This window comes from Antrostomus carolinensis, unplaced genomic scaffold (genome assembly GCF_000700745.2).
Source record: "Antrostomus carolinensis isolate BGI_N321 unplaced genomic scaffold, ASM70074v2 scaffold9330, whole genome shotgun sequence".
In the NCBI taxonomy this organism is placed as follows: domain Eukaryota; kingdom Metazoa; phylum Chordata; class Aves; order Caprimulgiformes; family Caprimulgidae; genus Antrostomus; species Antrostomus carolinensis.
The window spans coordinates 12,234-30,964 of NW_010290510.1; the positions used below are offsets into that span (position 1 = coordinate 12,234).

The window sequence follows — 18,731 nt, forward strand, 5'->3', positions numbered from 1 at the left end:
ACTGGTTGGACTTGCTCATTTGCCTCCTTGGAAATCAGTGTACCCTCCTGGACTCAGGAAGAACTACAAAGGACACGATGCTTTATATGTTTCTTTGTGCAAGATTATTGTTGGGACAGTCCTGCAGACACTAACACCTTTCCACTCCTCTGTTTGATGTTTAGTGAATATCTCAGAAAAGACCTTAGGAACAGTCTCGCTTCCAAAAATGGCTGTTGTGATTACTGATTACACATGGGATTTTGTGCTTATGGAGTCCGGGAAACGAGCCTGCACTGCAATACCAGGACAAGGACTTATCTGTCCAAATGTTCACTGATTTTTTTAATTATTATTATTATTGGTTAGTAAACAAACATTTGAAAATTGACTATAGTTCTTGTACTGTGATTTTCTTCAGGGAGTGGTTGATACACCTGTTTACACTGTTAACAAACTGTGAGTTAGCGTGCTGCTTTTAAAAAGGGATAAGAGAATTACATTCAAGTAGGTTTTTTACTTCCTTTATCTAATAGCATCTTTTTTCAGTGAAGGAATTACAAGTCAGCTCAAAGCCCACAGCGAGATCAACGGAGATTTGTTTTTTTATTTCATAAGGATTGATGATATAAGTGGAGCTATAAAGCTTGTTAATATTTGTAGCTTTTCCTCCTTTTTAGCCATGCTATTTATATTGATTATGTTGTTAGATAATTCTGAATGTTGGAAAGGAAACAATCAAATAAGTGGCATTTAGATTGGAATGAAGAAAAACCATAGAGCAAAACTGTGGAAGAAATAGCTGCTGTGTTCCTGTCACTTGCATTGTATTAGGTCAAATAGAATGTGATATGTCTTGGGGCTATGTATTCAGAACTTACATCTCAGTTCAGTATGTTTTAAACAGACAGCTCTATGAAGCTAATGGAAAACAAGATTGTATTTGCATGCAGATACCTGGGGAATTGCTTCTTGAATATTTAAGGAGTGTATGTTTGATGATATGTTCCCAGATTACTTTAAAGTAACTGTATGGCTTTTCCTTAAAATGAAAAAACTTGGGAAGTTTATCCTGCAGATCAAATAAGTAATCGTTATTGAAATGATTGGGCATATTCTATAAATGGTTGAACAGATTATATAAATTGTTTCCTTTTTATTGTCGGTAAGGATAGTCTGTTAACTGTACTTTAATGTAGCTGCTTTGTATTTAAGTAGTATTTTTGGAATTAAAAAACTGAGTAGAATGATGAGGTGTTTTTACACTTCTATACCTTATTGGTTAAGACCACCACTGGTACATTTTGTTCAGTTCATAGACTGTAAGGCCAGAAAATGCTATTGTAATCATTCAGTCTAGGATCTTATATAAAACAAGGCATAGGACTTCCCTAAATTAATTCCTCATTAGAGTAAAGAGTTTGGGGTTGGGGGTTTTTTGTTTTGTTTTGTGTTTTGTTTTTAGAAAAAAAAAAATCTGATATTCTCCATTGCAGGCAATTTATATCTGTCTTAGTTCTAAGGAAGTTATTTCAGCGGTTAATTGCTTTTATTAAAGAAAGAAAGAAAAAAGGAAATCAAAGTATTATCTTCCTTCTAATCTGAATTGCTTTAGATAAAGTTTTGAGCCATCATCTCTTACCATTCCTTTTTCAGGTAAAGGAGTTAACCTATCCTCAGCCTGCATTTACTCACATGTAATCAAAAGAATATGATCAAGTGCCCTTTAACCCTCCCTGTGATAAGCTATAGACGTTGAATTCCCTCAGTCTTTTGCTGTTATGTTTTCCAATCTGTCATCGTCTTGCCCATTCCCAAGAAACCTCTATGATTTTTTCACTAGCTTTCCTGAGCTGTGTGCACTAGAACTCAGTGTTGTGTTCCTGTTGTTGTTGCAACAGTGCCAAATACAAGTATAGTATCATACCTTTACTCATTATTTCCAGATTGTACTTTCAAGAAAGATAGAAATCATTTTGATAGCAGTGTTGTACTACCAGAAGTTCATTTAAAGGTGATTATTAGCCGTACCTCCAAATCTTTTCCATAATTTTGCTTCTTAGGAAAGAGTTGTTCTATCCCATTACTAGGGCCTACTCCAGTGTCTCCTTTTCAAAAGAGTGCAGGAAAGCTGTAATTCAAGAAAATATTTGAAATCTACAAAACATACCTCCTAACGTGCCTGCTTGAAATCCATTAAATATCTAGATAGCCTGTAGTCTACCTCAACCAGAAACCATAGTCTTGGTTTAAAAATAATGAAATTAAGTTTTATGGTGTACATTATGTAGAAGATTAGACATAATGGCTATAATGATACTTTCTGCTATTACTACTTCTATTTAAAGCAAAATACGTTGTCTGAAAATAACAGAGTTGGGGGTAACATTTTCAATGCTTTTTTGATGTCACTATAGGTAGGCTATTTGATGGAATCATAGTAGAGATATTGTTATACTGCTACTTAAGAACAGATATATTTTAATTTTATTTTCATCACTTTATTAAGCTTAGTTTAATGGAATTTTGAGTCATTCAACTATAAATTATTCTTTCCTGGCATAATGCATATGTTAATACTCTTTGAAATCCTCAGTGACACATGATTTTTCTGAAATTGGAAGTTGATTTTTGTTTGTTCATTTTTTTTAGCTTCCCAGTGAAGATACTGAAATATTTGAGAGTGCCTTACAGTGCTTATCATTGCTGGTTCAGCTTTATGGAGGGAACAGTCAGGAGAATATGTCTCCAGAAAACATGGACAGCTTTGCTGAAGTACTGAAGTCAAAAAAAGATACACGACAACTGAAGCTTTTGTTGAGAATTATAAAGAGATTGGTGAGTCACCTTCTAAACATTTTTAAAGTCTATGTGTTTCTTTTATATAATTGGATAAATTTTTGGCTATTTTTTTCCTCCTGAAGTTAAAAAGAGTATAAAAAAATTTTGAAAACCAAATATGTGAATTTAAACTTCATGTCTTTAAATTACAGTTAACTTCTCTGGAGAAGATAGCCTTCTACACTTAGCATCTCTTACAAAATGGTTGTTAGGTTTCTTCTATTTCAGTTAACTGTTCAGCTATTTAAATAACTCATATTATTTATATAGTTGTTTAGTACTTCAGCTTTATGAAGCATTGGAACAATTTTCTGAATGCCTTCTGAAAGAACTAACCTTGTAGCATTAAATAGCTCTTCAGAAACACAGTATGGTACAAAAAAATGCCATTTTGTACTTGAAATAGGTTTGTGCATAGACTGTTGACTCCTCATTCTCACTGAGCAATAGGGACCACTTCTGCTGGAGTGGTTGTAATGTAGAATGCCAATCTGAGAATCGTGCAGGGACTTAGTCTGGTGATGTTATTGATGGGTAGGAGTTTCAATTCTCTCATGCTCTGACATGGTGACATGACAGCAGTGTTGTGTCTTTCAAGTAGCTTGGGTTTTGTTTTGATAAGAAGCTTTACCTGCATTGTCACCTTGCATTGGTTGATTACTTCACTGTTTACTCTCCAAGAACAGGAGTTTTTAATTGAAAGAGGGTAACTTCTCCAGTGTAAGAGGCAGAAGACACTTGAATTTTGCAAGTGCATTGCTGGCTACTGGAGTAAGACCATAATCAATGGCAGGAGGAATTGTCCTACTTACAGATTTAAGAGGTAGCAGCCCTTTTTGTAGAGCTGTTCCTGTCCTCTTTCTCCTGTCTGCTGTACTTACATCACAGGAAAATAAACACCATACTCTTCTTCCCAGTTTTGCTCCGTCTATCTCTCCTTAAGAGAAGTATGAAAATTCAAAATTAAAAAGATTTTAAAAATGCATAGTTTCTCTTATTCTTGACATAATCTCCTGTTTTGCTCCTTTATTTTCTCATGCTTTCCCTGAAAAGAGAGTTCTAGCAAAGATTTTTCTTAAAGACAGTGCCTATTGATTTTTGCTTGTGCCTTTGCTTCTCTTTTTGTGTAATTGTTGTGCTGTGTAGAACTGGTTTTTGCTTTTCCCCAGGAGCAATAAGAGAAAAGAGGTGACAAAGTGTGAGGAATGGAAAAAAAAAAATAATGTGGCTGCAATGTACTATCTAGATCATTTGACTTGAGCATAGCTACAGACTTACTTCCCTTCTGTCCATTTTGAAGACTATGGTTTAAAAGTTGACCTAGCTTGTAGGATATTTAACACAAACTTCTGTTGATTATCTTAAGAGAACAAAACTACGATGTCACCTTTTGAATCTTGCAAGTTCCTGTACTTTTAGATCTTTCCTTTGTATACCAGTGATACTGGTACTTGTTATTTATAATATCAAGCATAAATTTTCTGTAATTATTTTAATGAGATCATAGGGTTTCTTTTGAAAGCAGGGTTCATAGATAATTTGACAGATTATTTAATAAATCTTACATTATTTTTCTAAACCTTAAAAAGTCCTGTTCAGAGGAGATTATTATCTTGTCAAAATTGTCATAATGACAAAAGACATTGAAATATAATAATATCTAAGAAGGATTCAGCCCACATCAACTGTTCATGCTGAATTTTGAAGCTTAGAGCAGTGTTTTTCTTTTTTTAATATCTGAGCAATATTTTAATAGAGGGATCATTAAGTGCACCAATTTCCATTCTTGCCAATCAATGCTTGCACAGAGCATCTTTCCAGTCTGCAGTTACATTAACTTCATTGTTACAGACATAGGTATTGCTTACATAAGACAGGAATATACGAAAATAATTCAGTCTGTTTATGCCTTTAGAGCATGTATTTCTGGAAATAAGGAAAAGGCATAGCTGTCTGACCAGTTAATCTTTGTCCAAGTGTTTCAAATGACTCCAGTGAGCCAATGGAGACAGATGTCTCAATTTCAGTCTTCAGTTTAAAGCATGTCAGAGAATTTGTTGATGTACAAGATGACCTTACCTTGATGAAATGGAAACCACTATCTATGTGTTGCTTTAATTTAATAGTATTCATTCATTAAGTTATATCTCCAATGGTTGGAGGTCTTTTTTGGACAAAGTTGGAGGTTTGTTTTGAGTTGCATTGTTTGGTGGTTTGGGTTTTTTTGGTGTTGGTTTTGTTTTGTTTTGTTTTGTTTTAATTGTCATTGTCAGCTTTGACCAGAAAATTGACTGCAGGGGAATATAAACTTCTTGCACACTTTCTTCACTAATTTTTTGCCCTGCGATTTTGTGATATTAATTTATTAAACAGAAATAAAAATGTAGGCCAGACTAGAGGAAAACATGTATCTTTGTGCAGACTTATTAATGGAATCACCATGAACAACCCTTTTCACGGGATTTATTTTGCTGTATAAAGAAATTAGGAGTGAAAACCAGAAAAAGTATGCTTTGAACTAACTTTTGTAACTGTGTAAAGTAAGGATAATTTAAAAGCTTTAAAGAAGCAGCATTGACTATCTTCTTTCTGGGTTTTTTTATAATCACTTCTTAGCTTTCAAAGCTTTTGGCTCTGTCAGACCCAGATTAATCAGTCTTTTTCAAGAATATTCTCTCACTTTTATATAATGGACAGAAACTGAATAAAATTATTGAATCAAAGAAACAGGGATTGGTGGTTTGAGGTTTTCTGTCCTTCAGCCCTTGTACTCACTGTCTTCTTCAGGTTGCTTCATCTTGGGTTAGACAATACTGCTCTTCTGATATTCTTCATCTTTTTTAGCAGCATTTGTGTAACTCATCAGTGACGTCAGGGGAGTGATCTTGTCCCATTCTTTAGTTCTGGGAGCCTTTCCTACCACTCTTTATTGAAATGAGTATCTTATCACTTCATCTCTTCTATGAAGATGTAGTGCATCTTATTACAGTCCAGTAAGTCATCTAGATTAAAGTATTTCTTTGTGAAGTGGAAGAAATTTTAATTTGGGAAGCAAATAGTTCAATTTTTGCCTGCTTTACTGAGTTTTTCATTTCTCTTTTTTTCCCCAGAGGAAAAAAAAATCTACCTGCCATCTCAATTTACCATCTAGTATGTAGTGTAAAGGCAAGTGATAATCAGCAGAATTTTTATAGAACTAACCAATATCTCCACCAGACACATAATCATTGTGGGATTACAGCTAGGTACTGACAACTAAAATGTTTCAGCTTTCAAAACAAGGGAAGACTCTTTTTTTATTCCATCTAGTAATAATGAAAAGTTCCTCTGAGAAAAATGAAAAGGTATCAGGCTTTAACAGGCAATTCTGCACTTACTGTGGAGAATGAACTTTATTCTGTGACTTTCATCTTAAGTACTTGTTCAGAAAGTAAATTTGAATTCTACCTAAATCACACTTCTTTTTTTCTTCTGATTGTCTTTTGAGAACCTAATTTTCACTAATTTATGTATCTTAACTGTCAAAAAGTCGTTCGTCCTTTATTTGTGAGCAGTGAAGATGTTTATGGTGTCATCTGCATGTTAGATTCCTTGTGGGGGGTACACATAAGGATTTCTCTAATGGTGTTAGGCTACATAGTAAAGATGTTAAGGCTAGAATGACAATACCTGAGCTGTGGCAAAGGTCCATAACTTTCACTAATTTCATTGTAGGACTGTTGAACACTGATTTGTTCTCCCTGCTGGTTTGGGCCACAACTACAGCATCACTGTGTACCTGCAGGCAGATTTTCTATCCTGTTTCCAATGAACTAAAGCCTGGGAAACCCTTGGTCACTCTGTTTAAGACATTATTGGAGTCATGTGTCCCTAAGTATTTCTGTCATGTAGATTAGTAACTCTGTCATCCTGAGTTTTATACAGAGATGTGCTGAGTTCACATCTCTTGAATTGACAGCTGTGTGCTTGTATATTTAAATATATGTATATAGTTTTGCTGTGATAGTTCCCAGATTAGATCCTTATTACATTAGTCACTGATCATGCATTATGAGGAAAGACATTTAGAGCTTGGTGATACACAGGCTGAGTAGCACAAATGTTTGGTTTAGGATAGCAGTTCTACAGTCCCTCTGTGAGTTGAACTTCTTGCTGGAGATTTGCTCCTCAATAGATTCCCACAAGTACTTCTACAGGGAGCTTGCCTCAAACGAGGTGAAGCAAAAGCCCAAGAAATTTTCAGATAGCATCCGTTTTACGGCTTCAGCTCCGAGGATTCAGCGCCACAAGGAGGTGCTTTTGCAGCAATCCCAGCAGAGTCTGCTTTCCCAGAGTCTCACAAAGCTGTGGGAATAGCTCAAATAGGCTCAGTTAGCTGGACCAAAACTTCTTACCTGTCTTTCTCCAAACCTAAATCTTTTAAAAGTGCCTTGAATTAATTTCATTAATGACTGAGGTAATCCATAATATTCCATTGCTCTAAGGAATGACTTCATAACAGAGATGCTTGTTAGACTGTGAATACAGTACGCACTTGTGGGTTGCTGCCATGTATACCATACTCACTATAAATGCACATGGTGTTATACATGTTTTCCTTAAATTACATATCTTTTTAAAATCTGGATGATTCTTATATGAACAATGTCTGTCCTTCATTACTATTAGTCTCTTATTTTCAAGTTGTTACCAAGCCTGCTTCCCTTTACAGACCATCTTTTCTTGGCTTCAGTCTAATAGAATAATGTCCCCGGGTAGGATGGAGCATTTCATTAGACGCAAACAACTTGATATCCCCCAAAGAAGAAAAAGCTAATTAGCATTAAGATACATTATGCAGGTCATAAACAGGATGAGTTTCTCAAAATGCTTTGAAGCAAATACATAGGAAGGATAATGCCTCTCCACCCTTCCCACCACGTGGGGAAGCTCCCTGTTTGCACACTCGGACAAACCTTTGGTTTTGGGTTTTAATGAAATTGGAGAGAGCCCCCAGAGATGAGAGATGGGGAGGCCTCCAGCACCCACTGTTCCTTGGCAGCCTTCCCCCATGGCACTTCCAGGCCATGCCATACTCTGTATATATTGCTGGGCCAGTCCCTTCCCTTTGGTAAAGAAACAATATATTGAGTTTACAGTGAAGAGTTGAGAAAAACTGGTTTAAATTATTCAGAAGGTGAATGAAGCCAATCAAAACTACTCTAATACAATTTAAACAACAATTAAACAGTGATTTAAATAGAGCTAGTATGATGTAATTTAAAGAATGCGGCATTTGGTGGGCATAGTTCTTTGGCAGCATAGCCCCTTTGCTGTACTGTGTGGTTTACTGAACAGAAAATTAAGCCAACATTGATTAATTTATCTGAGTAATTTGCAAATTTTTTTAAGCTATATTTTGAACTTTGTATTCAATTTGTGATGTCTTATGGGCTCTACCAAATTCTTATGGAAATGAAATATTGTACTTTCATTGTTAAAGTCTGATGGAAGATTTTTTATTTAAATTTAGTAAAGTATTTTCAGTAGCACTAAGAAAGAAGACATTTAGTCAATGAAAGAGTGATTTTCGAATAGTCAAAACTTAATAATATCCCAATTTGTTCTCAGACGTTCTGTGAGCAATGCCAAGTCCTAAAATATGGATTATTTATTTTATAATTATTTACTTGATATTAAGAATAACATAGCTTTTCAAAAAATGCTTCTTTTAAAGTACTGTATGAAAATGTTATCTGTGTATCTAGTAATACTTAGAATATCCAGATGTGAGAGGGATACTGTAGTTGATGATCATTCAAGATCCCATGGCATTCTTTATAGTAGTATACATGGTTAATTTTAACTCAACTAGTTAAAATCTGTGGATTGAAATCCAGGACACAAATTTTCACAGTATAAGTCTGATAAGAATTTCTGGTTTTCATCTGAAATGGTTCGATATTGTTTCACCTTAGAGGCATGTGCATGTTTATGGCCTGTGTGCCTGGCTTATGTAGCTTGTGAAGGGCTAAATTCAGTCTCATTTACACTTTGTGTAACTGATGGTGTGATTTTAGGATGCTGAGAAGTGGTACAATATGTTAGCACTGTCCTTGACTTTCTCTTTTTTTGACATTTGTATCCTTTTCCCCTTCTGGAGGAAGGGGAAGGATATTTTGGTATTTAGGTTTACAAACTTGGTTAGAGCACTGAAAGAATTTTAATAGGCCTTTTCTGTTTCTGATTAGCCGCCTTCTTCATTTACCTCTTTGAATTTTACAATATCCTTCTTCCAGCTGGCCAGAATTCTTCAGTGCAGCATTGTAAAGTTATACGCTGATGGGTTTTTTCCGAGTACTTATCCTTCTGTCTTATGAAATTAAACAGAACAAGTATCCATGGATAAGTCTCAGTCACCAATGTAGTCCCTGGAATTCTTATCTTCCCCTATCTTGTCACTTTTGATCCTGTCCAGAAGTTCTGTGGCTGATACCAGGTTGCAAAAAACCTTGCTATTTTTTTGACCAAAAGCACTAGATGGTACAGGAATGCTCTGCTTATTTCTTCTCATAGAAAAGGAAAATGTTTAAATCTCTAAGATTGTTTAGGCTTATAGGATCATTTATTTCTGGCTGCATCAGAATCCTCTTCTGCTGTGTGAATTTTGTGCTTCTCTGACTACACTTGCTCTGATTTACTTTATGTGGTATGGTTTGTACCCCTGTGTCTGTATAACCGTAAGCACAGTGTGTTTTCTTTTTCTGTGTAGACTTGGGGTATTAAAAACTTAGTGTCAAGAAATTCTTAATGAGAGTTTACATTTTAACTGGATTTAAGCTAAGATAATTTTTTTTTCAGCTGTTCACTGGACTCCAGAAGCCTATTCTATTAAAAAATACTAGTCTTCATATAATCTATGGTGAAATCAAAACCTTAAGTGGTGATACACAAAGCCAGATGGTGTGGAATTCTTTAGTCAATTATCTTACCATTTGGGCAGTTATATAGGAGTTTGTATAGCTTGGAAGCTTATGGTTAAGGAAATACTCACTGGGATTTCTAACTTCTGATGTGACTTAGGTCCCACCTTTTTGCAGCTGGTGATATGTCTGGAATATCCATGGTTATCTTAATCTAGAGGTGCTCTTTTGTTTTATACATTTACACCTCTGCAATGACTAATTTATTGTCAGTGTTTTTACTGTAGCTGTGAAGTGCTTTCTCCATATTGAAGAAAGCACACTGTCTTTCATCTGGTATTTCCACCACATGGAAACAGACACCTGCTTTGCTAGCAAATCCTATATGGAGTTCTTCCGCTCCAAACCCAGACGTTCAGACAGAGGGCTTGCCTTCATTTCTCTTTAGTGCTTGTTTGATGCTGGCAACTTTCTAAGATACAGCTGGATGGCTCCTACTTTTGCTGCTTTCTGCTTTTTCCTAGCTGTTTTATGTTTAATATTACTCACCTACTCTCATAAGCTACTCTGATGTTTAATATTTGTAAAATATTTCCTTTTCCTCAGATAAGGAGTAGTAAATATCAACATGTTTCCAAGAGAATCTACCAACACCAATCAAATAGGATTAAATTATTTAAAATATTTTCTCAGCTTGAATGTTAATACCAGGTTGCACATATTTCTAGGGTCTGTAGCATTAATGGGAGTGTATGAGCAGTAGTTGCTACTTTCATTATTATTATTATAACTTAATTGCATTAGTGCCTGTAGACCAGAACTTCACTGTGTTAAGCTCAATTCAAGCACAGTAAGAAGTCATTTCTTGCTCCAGAGAGCAATCCAACTTGTTTCATGTATTCAAAATAAGTTCAAGGAATTGCCTGAAAGTGACTCTCCCAAATAGGAAATAATTTGACACAAAGATGACCATCTTGGATAAAACAGGTCCTTGAACAGTATTCAGTTCTTTGCAAGCAGGAATAAAAGAATTTAACTAGTTGCTCCTGATTATTAATAATAATAATTAAAAAAAATCTTCATTTTATTCTAAATTTAATTTCTTATAGTAACAGGAGTATTTCAGGATGCTTAGTTTTCATCTAATTTTCATATGAGGTCATTACCAGAATCTAAAAGAGATTTGAAAGATTTTGGTTGCCCATGTTGAAGATGAGACACAGGTACACGTAGAAACCAGGTGTACTGTTACTTTTGGCAAAGAAAAGCCATTGGAAAGCCCTCAACAAAATCTCCTTTTTTTTTTTTTTTTGTTATATCTATTTTCTTAAACTCAGTCTCCTTGCTGACAGGTTTACTGAGGGTGAAATAGTCCATTACTTTTCAGTCTATAGGTAAAATTTGAACTACCATGTACCAGAAGGAAATCTAATGTAGGAATTATATTCCCTACCAAAAAGGAGTGGTCCTTCCTGTGACTTCTAAATCACGAAGTACTGGACAGTCAGAGTAAAAGGTCTTGACATATCCTCTTGGTTAATCCTCAGTGCTCCCTTATCTTCCTTGCCGATGTTTTTGTCTATTGATTTTTTAAAATATCTTTCAAGTTCTGCACTTTAATATGGCAGCTGCCAAACATTAGCTGTGTTTCACTTTGTCTAAATCCTTACCCTCTTCATCTTACAAGGCTGGAGCACTGCTGAGAAACTGATGTTTTAAAAAATCTTGCCGTGAGCAAATCTGCAGGTTACACAGAGCTTGATTTAATAGCCAGTGTGTGGATGCAGATAAATGTGGAATATAGTTGGAGTGATTAAAGGGGTATATTGTATAGGGAGACAGTCCTTGGCCATCAAGCTGTGAGGATGTGGGACTCTGAGGCACATGAATTAAGCAAAGGAGACAAATAGACAGATAGGGGATTTCAGATACGGGTTGTCTGTCAGATGGAAATTGGGAGTAAAAATATGACATAGATACAACAAAAGTATGCTGGTCTTGATAATGAGACCAAGCAATATGACCATATAAAGTGAAAGGAAGGCACTGTTTAAGCAGTTAGAGATTGTTGGGTAAATCAAAGATGAAAATTATTTTAGAAGCATCAGTCAAAACATACATGCAATGAAAGAAAACAAAACACTGAAGGTTTTTTGCCCTGGTTATCTCATGCATTTAATGGTTGGTTAAGATATTCATTAACAGTAAGTGCATACTTTTAAAGTCCACCAACCAAGGGCCCATGCTCACATACTAATCCCTGGCAATGATAACCGTATCTGGGCATTATGAACATGGTGCTGCACAATTTCAGATGCGCCTGTAATTCATGTAAGTGTTCTGAAACAAGGTTATGTTTAAAAATAGCATTTGTGTGCATCGAGATTAGACTTCCAGCAGATTTCTACAGTAACTGACCTCTCCCTCCCAAGTTCAAACAGTGATTCAGTCCAGCGTCTTCAGTGATGAAACGTCCCCATTTTAAATTATGAAGACTCTACTAGTTAAACATTTATAAAGTGCACAGTGCTGTCACTTCTTCAAACTATTAAAATGTAATGTTTTTATATGAACATAATTATAAATTTATAACAAATTTAATTTATGGTGATGCAGTGTTCTATGGGCGGTGAATTACTGTCCTAAATTTCACACAGCAGATGCTTTCTCTGGGATGCAATGCCTGGTTCATGAGTTCATGTGATGCAGCATAGGAGTGTCTCATAATCTGCATACAGCTTGCTTTTTTAGACCTTTCAGAAGGCATGCTAAGAGTCTTGTCAAAAGCAGATGATTACCTAAATCCTTTAATATCAATAAAAGAGTAATTCTCCCAGTATTATGTAGTGGTCATTTAGAAATGGATCAACAGATCCATGTAATTTTATAGTATCAACTAGCTCCAATGATTTTAAATGCATTTTTTAAGGAAATATATTAGTGTACTTAATTGCAAGAGAACTATTGTGGAGCATAACCCCAGTATACGTTGGAAAGTCAAAATGATATGTTCCATAGTGCATAATATTGTACTTTGTGGCTGAAAATCTGATCTTTATACTGTAAAGCCTTGGTAATTGTAATGAATAGGCTTATTGCTTATTAGTATTGCATCAGAAGAAGGTAGTTGATATAAAAACCTGTGCTAAACAAAACGTGGATATAAAAATCTGCCATGTATACATGATGTGAGGTAGGTATATGTGAAGTATGTATGCTAAACAGTGGGGTCCATGAGACTAATAATTTAGACAAACTACATTATTTGTAACTGCAATTTACTATTGTCCTGTTTCATCACTTAAAAAAGAAGAAATAATCGAGGCAGAATACCTCATTCTAACTGAGTGCTTCCTTTGTGGCTTTTCATGCAAGAGGCCATGGTTTCCAGGGAAGCACCAGCTTGGGAGTCTCTACCTGTGCCGCAGGCAGAAGTTTTGCCTGCGGTGGGTTTGGAGACATTAAAGGCAGGATTTCCCAGGGGAACCTGGGCCGTGCTGCTGGCCCTGAGTGCTGGAGCAGAAAAGCTCTGCAGAGCTTACTGGTAAAGCAGCATTTAGTCAGCCCTAAAATTTTAACTAAGACCCCTCAGGGAGTAGCTGTGTGTTGCTGCTTCTCATTAGAGCAAAAGTCTAGACAAAGCAGATTAGAGTTTAAAAACAAAAACTAGTTAATCTTTTACAATTGAATAATTCCCATGGAAATGGGTATATTGACACATACATCCTCCTCCTGCTACTTTTCTTTAAAGTACTACCAGTATTTAAATACTAGAAAAGGTAATTTTTAACATACTTGATAAAATAATAGTTTTTAAAAAAGCATAAAAGGAATTACTGTTTATAAAGATCAGGGCCCTCTTTTGTAATTTTAAACCATTAGTACAATTTATGTACTTGCAATATAAACAGGGGTATATTCACATAATGGCATATAGTATATATTTTCAAAGTCTATAACTATAAGATGCTAAGAGCAATTTGCGCCCCATATATCAGTCAGATATGTGTGGCCCTGACTCTGCTAATATAGCAATAATTCTCTTAGCTTGGTGAGGAAAAGTCTTATTGCTGAAAAGCAAATTACAGCTGTCATTGAAAGATTTAACTAATATGCCCTCAGGATTTCTCGAGTATTCTGCTGCTCCACTGAGGAGCTCTGATGACATCAGAGAGATGCTCGTGCAATTTATTAATGTAATTGTAGTTCCAAGATATAATATATACTATGTTTAGAAGGTGATGTTATTTAATAATGAATTATTTTATAGACTCTTAGTCTCTATAGTGCGTTCATCATTATATTTGTTAGGATTCTTTTCTTGACATGTCTTTTTTATTCTACATTTTCACTTCTACTTACATGTTTTCAGTTCTTCTCTTCTTAAACAGATGCTCCTGATTTTTCTTGAAACTTTTTTTTTTCTTTTAAATGAAGCTGAAAGCTTTGTGGAAATTGTTACTGAAATCTGGAGGAGCAAGGATGCTAAAATACCTACTCTCAACTAACATTTTGACCACTGCAGCTTTCAATAAGATTCCCTTTCCCTTCTTGCAAATTCATACTTTAATTTTGAGTCACTATTTATGATCTCAAGAGTACATAATTACACCAGCATACTGCTAGTGCTTGTGTGTCTACACCTATTAAGCTTATATACTCTTCTGTAATCCTTTAAAATTTTCTCATTAAATTATAACTTATTTTTCAATATTTCCATATACATAATGGTTAAAAGATTCTAAAATTACTAGATTTTCAAATAACTTAATTTTTCAAATTTAGTTGCAGAGATTCCAAAGGATATCCATTTTCCTGAAAGTAATGACTTACTCCTGAATATCAGGTCTACAAAAAGTTTCTCTGGCTTAGCAAGCCAAATCATTAGGTACTTTAAATCCTAGCAAAAATAATTTCTTTCTCTTACAAAAGGATTGAAAGAAGAGACCAAAGAATTGATTGAGGAGAATAAATTCTATAGGATATGAAGTATTTTGGTTTAACAATTTAAATTCTGTTTATGTTTTTTCAGAAATGTCAAGAAATCTTCTTTTTATTCAAGAAAATGAATGTAGTGAAATAGGGTGCTGTGAAATGAGACTAAACTCTTTGGGAAGCTTAATAATCTTGCTAAAATCAAAGCTAGCACTGGTAGGCTTTTGGTTTTTAAAGCTTGTATCTGTGTCTTTTTCCTCACTCCCCTTTTAGCAAACTTTTTTAAATGGGAGAGGAACCTAGTAATGATATTATCAAGCTTTTAACCCACAAAGGTCAAATGGCTTTGAAATGATTGAAATGGCAAACAGAATTTATCCATCTCTACTAGAAAATAATAGCAGCTGAACATCAATCTGCCAAGATTGTTTTAACCAACTCTTGACTAATACCCTGTAGAATACTTCAAGAACTTAAAAAATGATGACACTTTTAGTTGAACTTGGATGAGAAAGTAGAATGTAAATGTAATCACTCTGACAGTGATTTAATGACTCTGGGACATCTGGGAGTAAGGCAAGGTGCAGAGGACAGTGGTAGGATGTGGATTGGAATATGAAAGGAACAGCATTGACTAGCTGCTGAATACGTATATGTGAGAAAGAGAAATAACGGTGTCTGGAAACATTTAGAGATGAGACACAAAAAGCAGTGATGAATACTATCTCGATACCGTGGTAGCACTGCAGTTCTGAATCTGTAATTCCCAAACAATATGAATTGCATTAGATTGGGAGACTAGCGAACATTCTGATTTTAGCATGATATGAATCCCATGTCCCACTCTGTACAGCCCTCTGTGCTCTTTTGATCCACTCCCCACCTAACTTACAGGGATTCAGCTTGCAACCTCTCCATTCCAAGAGGAAGTTGGTTGTGGTTGCTTTCTTCATGTACCTTTCTGTTCCTCTCCTCTCTGATGGACAGTGATGCAGCTCCCGCTCCTCTGCAGAAAAGCTGGATCTGAGCTGGTCTTCTGTGTTATAAAATCCATAGCAGGAAATGCGCTCCAGTGAAATTGTGTGCATTCAGGAGTACTGTGGGGAGAGAGAAGGGGCAACAAGGCCGCCATGTATTGTAGTTCATCATTGGATGAGGTTTTCTGATGATGTTTTCTAGCCACAGTCATATTATTAGTGAGAATAGAGAAGTTCTGACAACCTTACTTGAACCCTCATTCAAAAGATTCAACAATATAATATTTAGCGATATCATGCTAACATCACATGAGATGTAAACACTATTATACATCAACTTGTTTAAAAGAAAGAAAGAAGAGTGTTTATATTTTAAACAGAAAATCAGCCAAGGTATGTGAAACAGCTGGACAACTGTTGGTACCACACTGATAAAGCAACTCTAGGTGCAGCAGTCTCTGCACCCCCAAGTCTTCCATCAACCCTATTGCTCTGCAAGGTGCCTGGTGCAAACACACTAGCCCACACGATGTGCTTGAGCATGTGAGTCCCTCTGTGCAGCAGGGGCTGTGCTCCAGCAAGACCTGATGCCACCACACTTGCGGTATAGAAAGTATGTCTGGTCTAGGGGCCACCACATAATGCAAGCATCACCTTTGTGTCTCAAGCTGTATGAGACACAAAGGTGAGATGTTGAGACAAATGTCTCAAATCAGTACGGTTTTGATTTTCACTAGAAGCTCAAGACATGTAACTGGAAGGATTAATCAGACAAAAAGAGTGAAAATGAAAAGAAGAAACTTTGTAGCACTTAAGTGGCTCAAAAGGCCCTTTCTTCTCAATCATTCCCTGGACAATCATTCTTTTAGATGCTGTATCTTATCATTAGTCAGAGTTAAGGTAACTTTTGTCAGGCTAGTACAAATTATTTCAGTCCAAACAAACGTTTCCTAATGCCAGCTGTAGAACAAAGGACAGAGAGAAGGGAAACCTGTTCCCCATATTTAATTTTGTATTTCCAGATCTAAGGAAGATCGCCCCTTACATTCAGTGATGGTGCTGGAGTTGCACATTTTGACTTTCAGTTCACCAGTAAAAGAATCCTGATGAAAAATTTAGGGAAATTACTTATGTATTTCTTAGATAACATATTGCTAGACCTAATGCTTGAAATACTGAGATGTTTTATGAGAGAGTTGTCTCAGCTTTCATATAAAACTAGAAAAATCAAATAAAAAAAACTGTATTATTTTCTGTCACTCAAATGACTTACAAAGCTCATTATTTTTGTGTTATTTTCCTGACATTAATCTTTTCACTAAAACCATGTGGTTGAAAATAGAGAGATAATTAGCGTTAGCCCATTTATGAGAAACTGCTAGACTGAAGCTTATTTATTGTTGTGTACAATTAAAATATGATGTGAACACATGAGAATTTACATTAAAACAAGATTGCAGCTTGTCAGCAGCTTCCTTTGTTCAGCTGTGTGTTTATTAGGCTACAGCTGCTCACCTACTTTTATATGACTTTATAATAAGAGTAGCAACGTCTTGGTTATTGGGGATGTCTAAACCAGTTTGATTACACAACATAGAAAGAAAAATATATCTGATATAATCTTTGTTAAAGTACTAGATCTGGAAGTAAGATTTATATATATATATATATAAAAAGACCTTCCTTTCTTATACCTTTATTGCTTTTGGGATTTTTGAGGTTGTTTGTTTGTTTTAATTCCTTGCAGTAAGTGTTATTTATGCATAGCACCTAAGGTGATTTATGTAGATCATTTTACTGTTTTATTTGGACAGCTTCAGTGCATCTACAAATAAACAACTTGAGACCTGTCAGAAAAAAAAAAGCACATACATGTTTTTCCTAATTCTGTCATTATACAAAGTGATTTCTGTGGGATAATAGTTGGTCTTAATTTATGTGTGTAATGATCTTTGGGACTCATAGCCCTGTTATCAAGAGGGTCAGCTTCTTTAAGGTCCTTGGCATAGACACAGTATGGGGGGAGGTGACAGTGAAATACCCACACGCTTTTCTGTCTCCTGTAACTGGATGGGTGATATTACAGAGCCCACAAAGAGGAAAGCACAAGTTTCATCTGTTATTAGTGCCCTGCTGACCCACAACATCCTGAAGGAAAAGAAGGCAAAATTCAGGGCCCTTATTTCTGCCTGGCCTAGAGATGTGATCAAGCATACAAAGAGAAGCCATCAGCATGTCCCAATAGGAAGATGTAAAAGAAAGTTCTGGGAACCTCCCATGAGCTTTCTAAATTGAAAGATTTTGTGCTTTCAGGAGTAAAATAGGGCCATCACTTCTTCACTGGGCCTAGGGGGCATAGCAGCACTATTAACTTGTGCTAAGGTGTTTCATGTTGTTCTCCAAAACACTCAGAGAAAGTACTGATTTCATTAATTTCATATATATATATATTTTTTTTTTGCAGTCACTATGTGCAAGTCTAGCTATCATGTGAAATTTCAAGGAAGAGAGATATCGACTTGCACAGCTTTCTTGCTGGCTGCATGTCTCCTAGCTGTGGTATTTCTGTCTATAGAGGGTTCTATTTCTCATACTCAGCACTGTGCATAGACAGAGTGTTGTGGCCTGTGACTTTGAACAGAGTCTTAGTCTGGTTTTCTGGAGCAGAAGCAGGATGAATGAGTGAATGAACAGGGACTTGGATCACTATCAAAATTAAGACCTTAAGCTTATGTTTCGGGTTCATTAATGTGAACAGAATGAATTGTGCTTAAGTGATTTCTTCTGACTTTCCTTTCTGCAGCTTGCTGATGTTTGTAAAAGATTCTTTTACATCCCCAACATCCCACTCTATTTTTAACTTTTGCTGCAAATAGAAAAGAAGCAAACTGTTATTTGTCTGGGAAGTGTTCAGATGTGGCTGGAGCTATGACAGTCGTCAGTCTGGCTTATACAGCAACTGAATGCTTGCTGCTACCTTCTGTATGCACTGCTCAAATTCCTCGTATTTTGGTTTTCTTTGGGAGCTGATCTTTGCTTTTTGTTACTTCTGCTGTTTCTAATGTACCATAAGAGAAAGAAATCAGGCAAGAGTGGC

General features: G+C 35.7%; 1 protein-coding gene across 1 annotated transcript in view; it reads left to right on the forward strand.

Moving 5' to 3' along the window:
* LOC104529208 (serine/threonine-protein kinase ULK4) overlaps positions 1 to 2,817 on the forward strand; it is a gene marked incomplete at both ends in the record, with an annotated part of 12,631 nt that extends 9,814 nt beyond the window's left edge. The window contains one exon of the mRNA XM_010173446.1: positions 2,632 to 2,817. Within this exon, the coding sequence (XP_010171748.1) occupies positions 2,632 to 2,817 (186 nt within the window). The remainder of the gene's footprint in view (positions 1 to 2,631) is intronic.
* Positions 2,818 to 18,731: the final 15,914 nt, after the last annotated feature.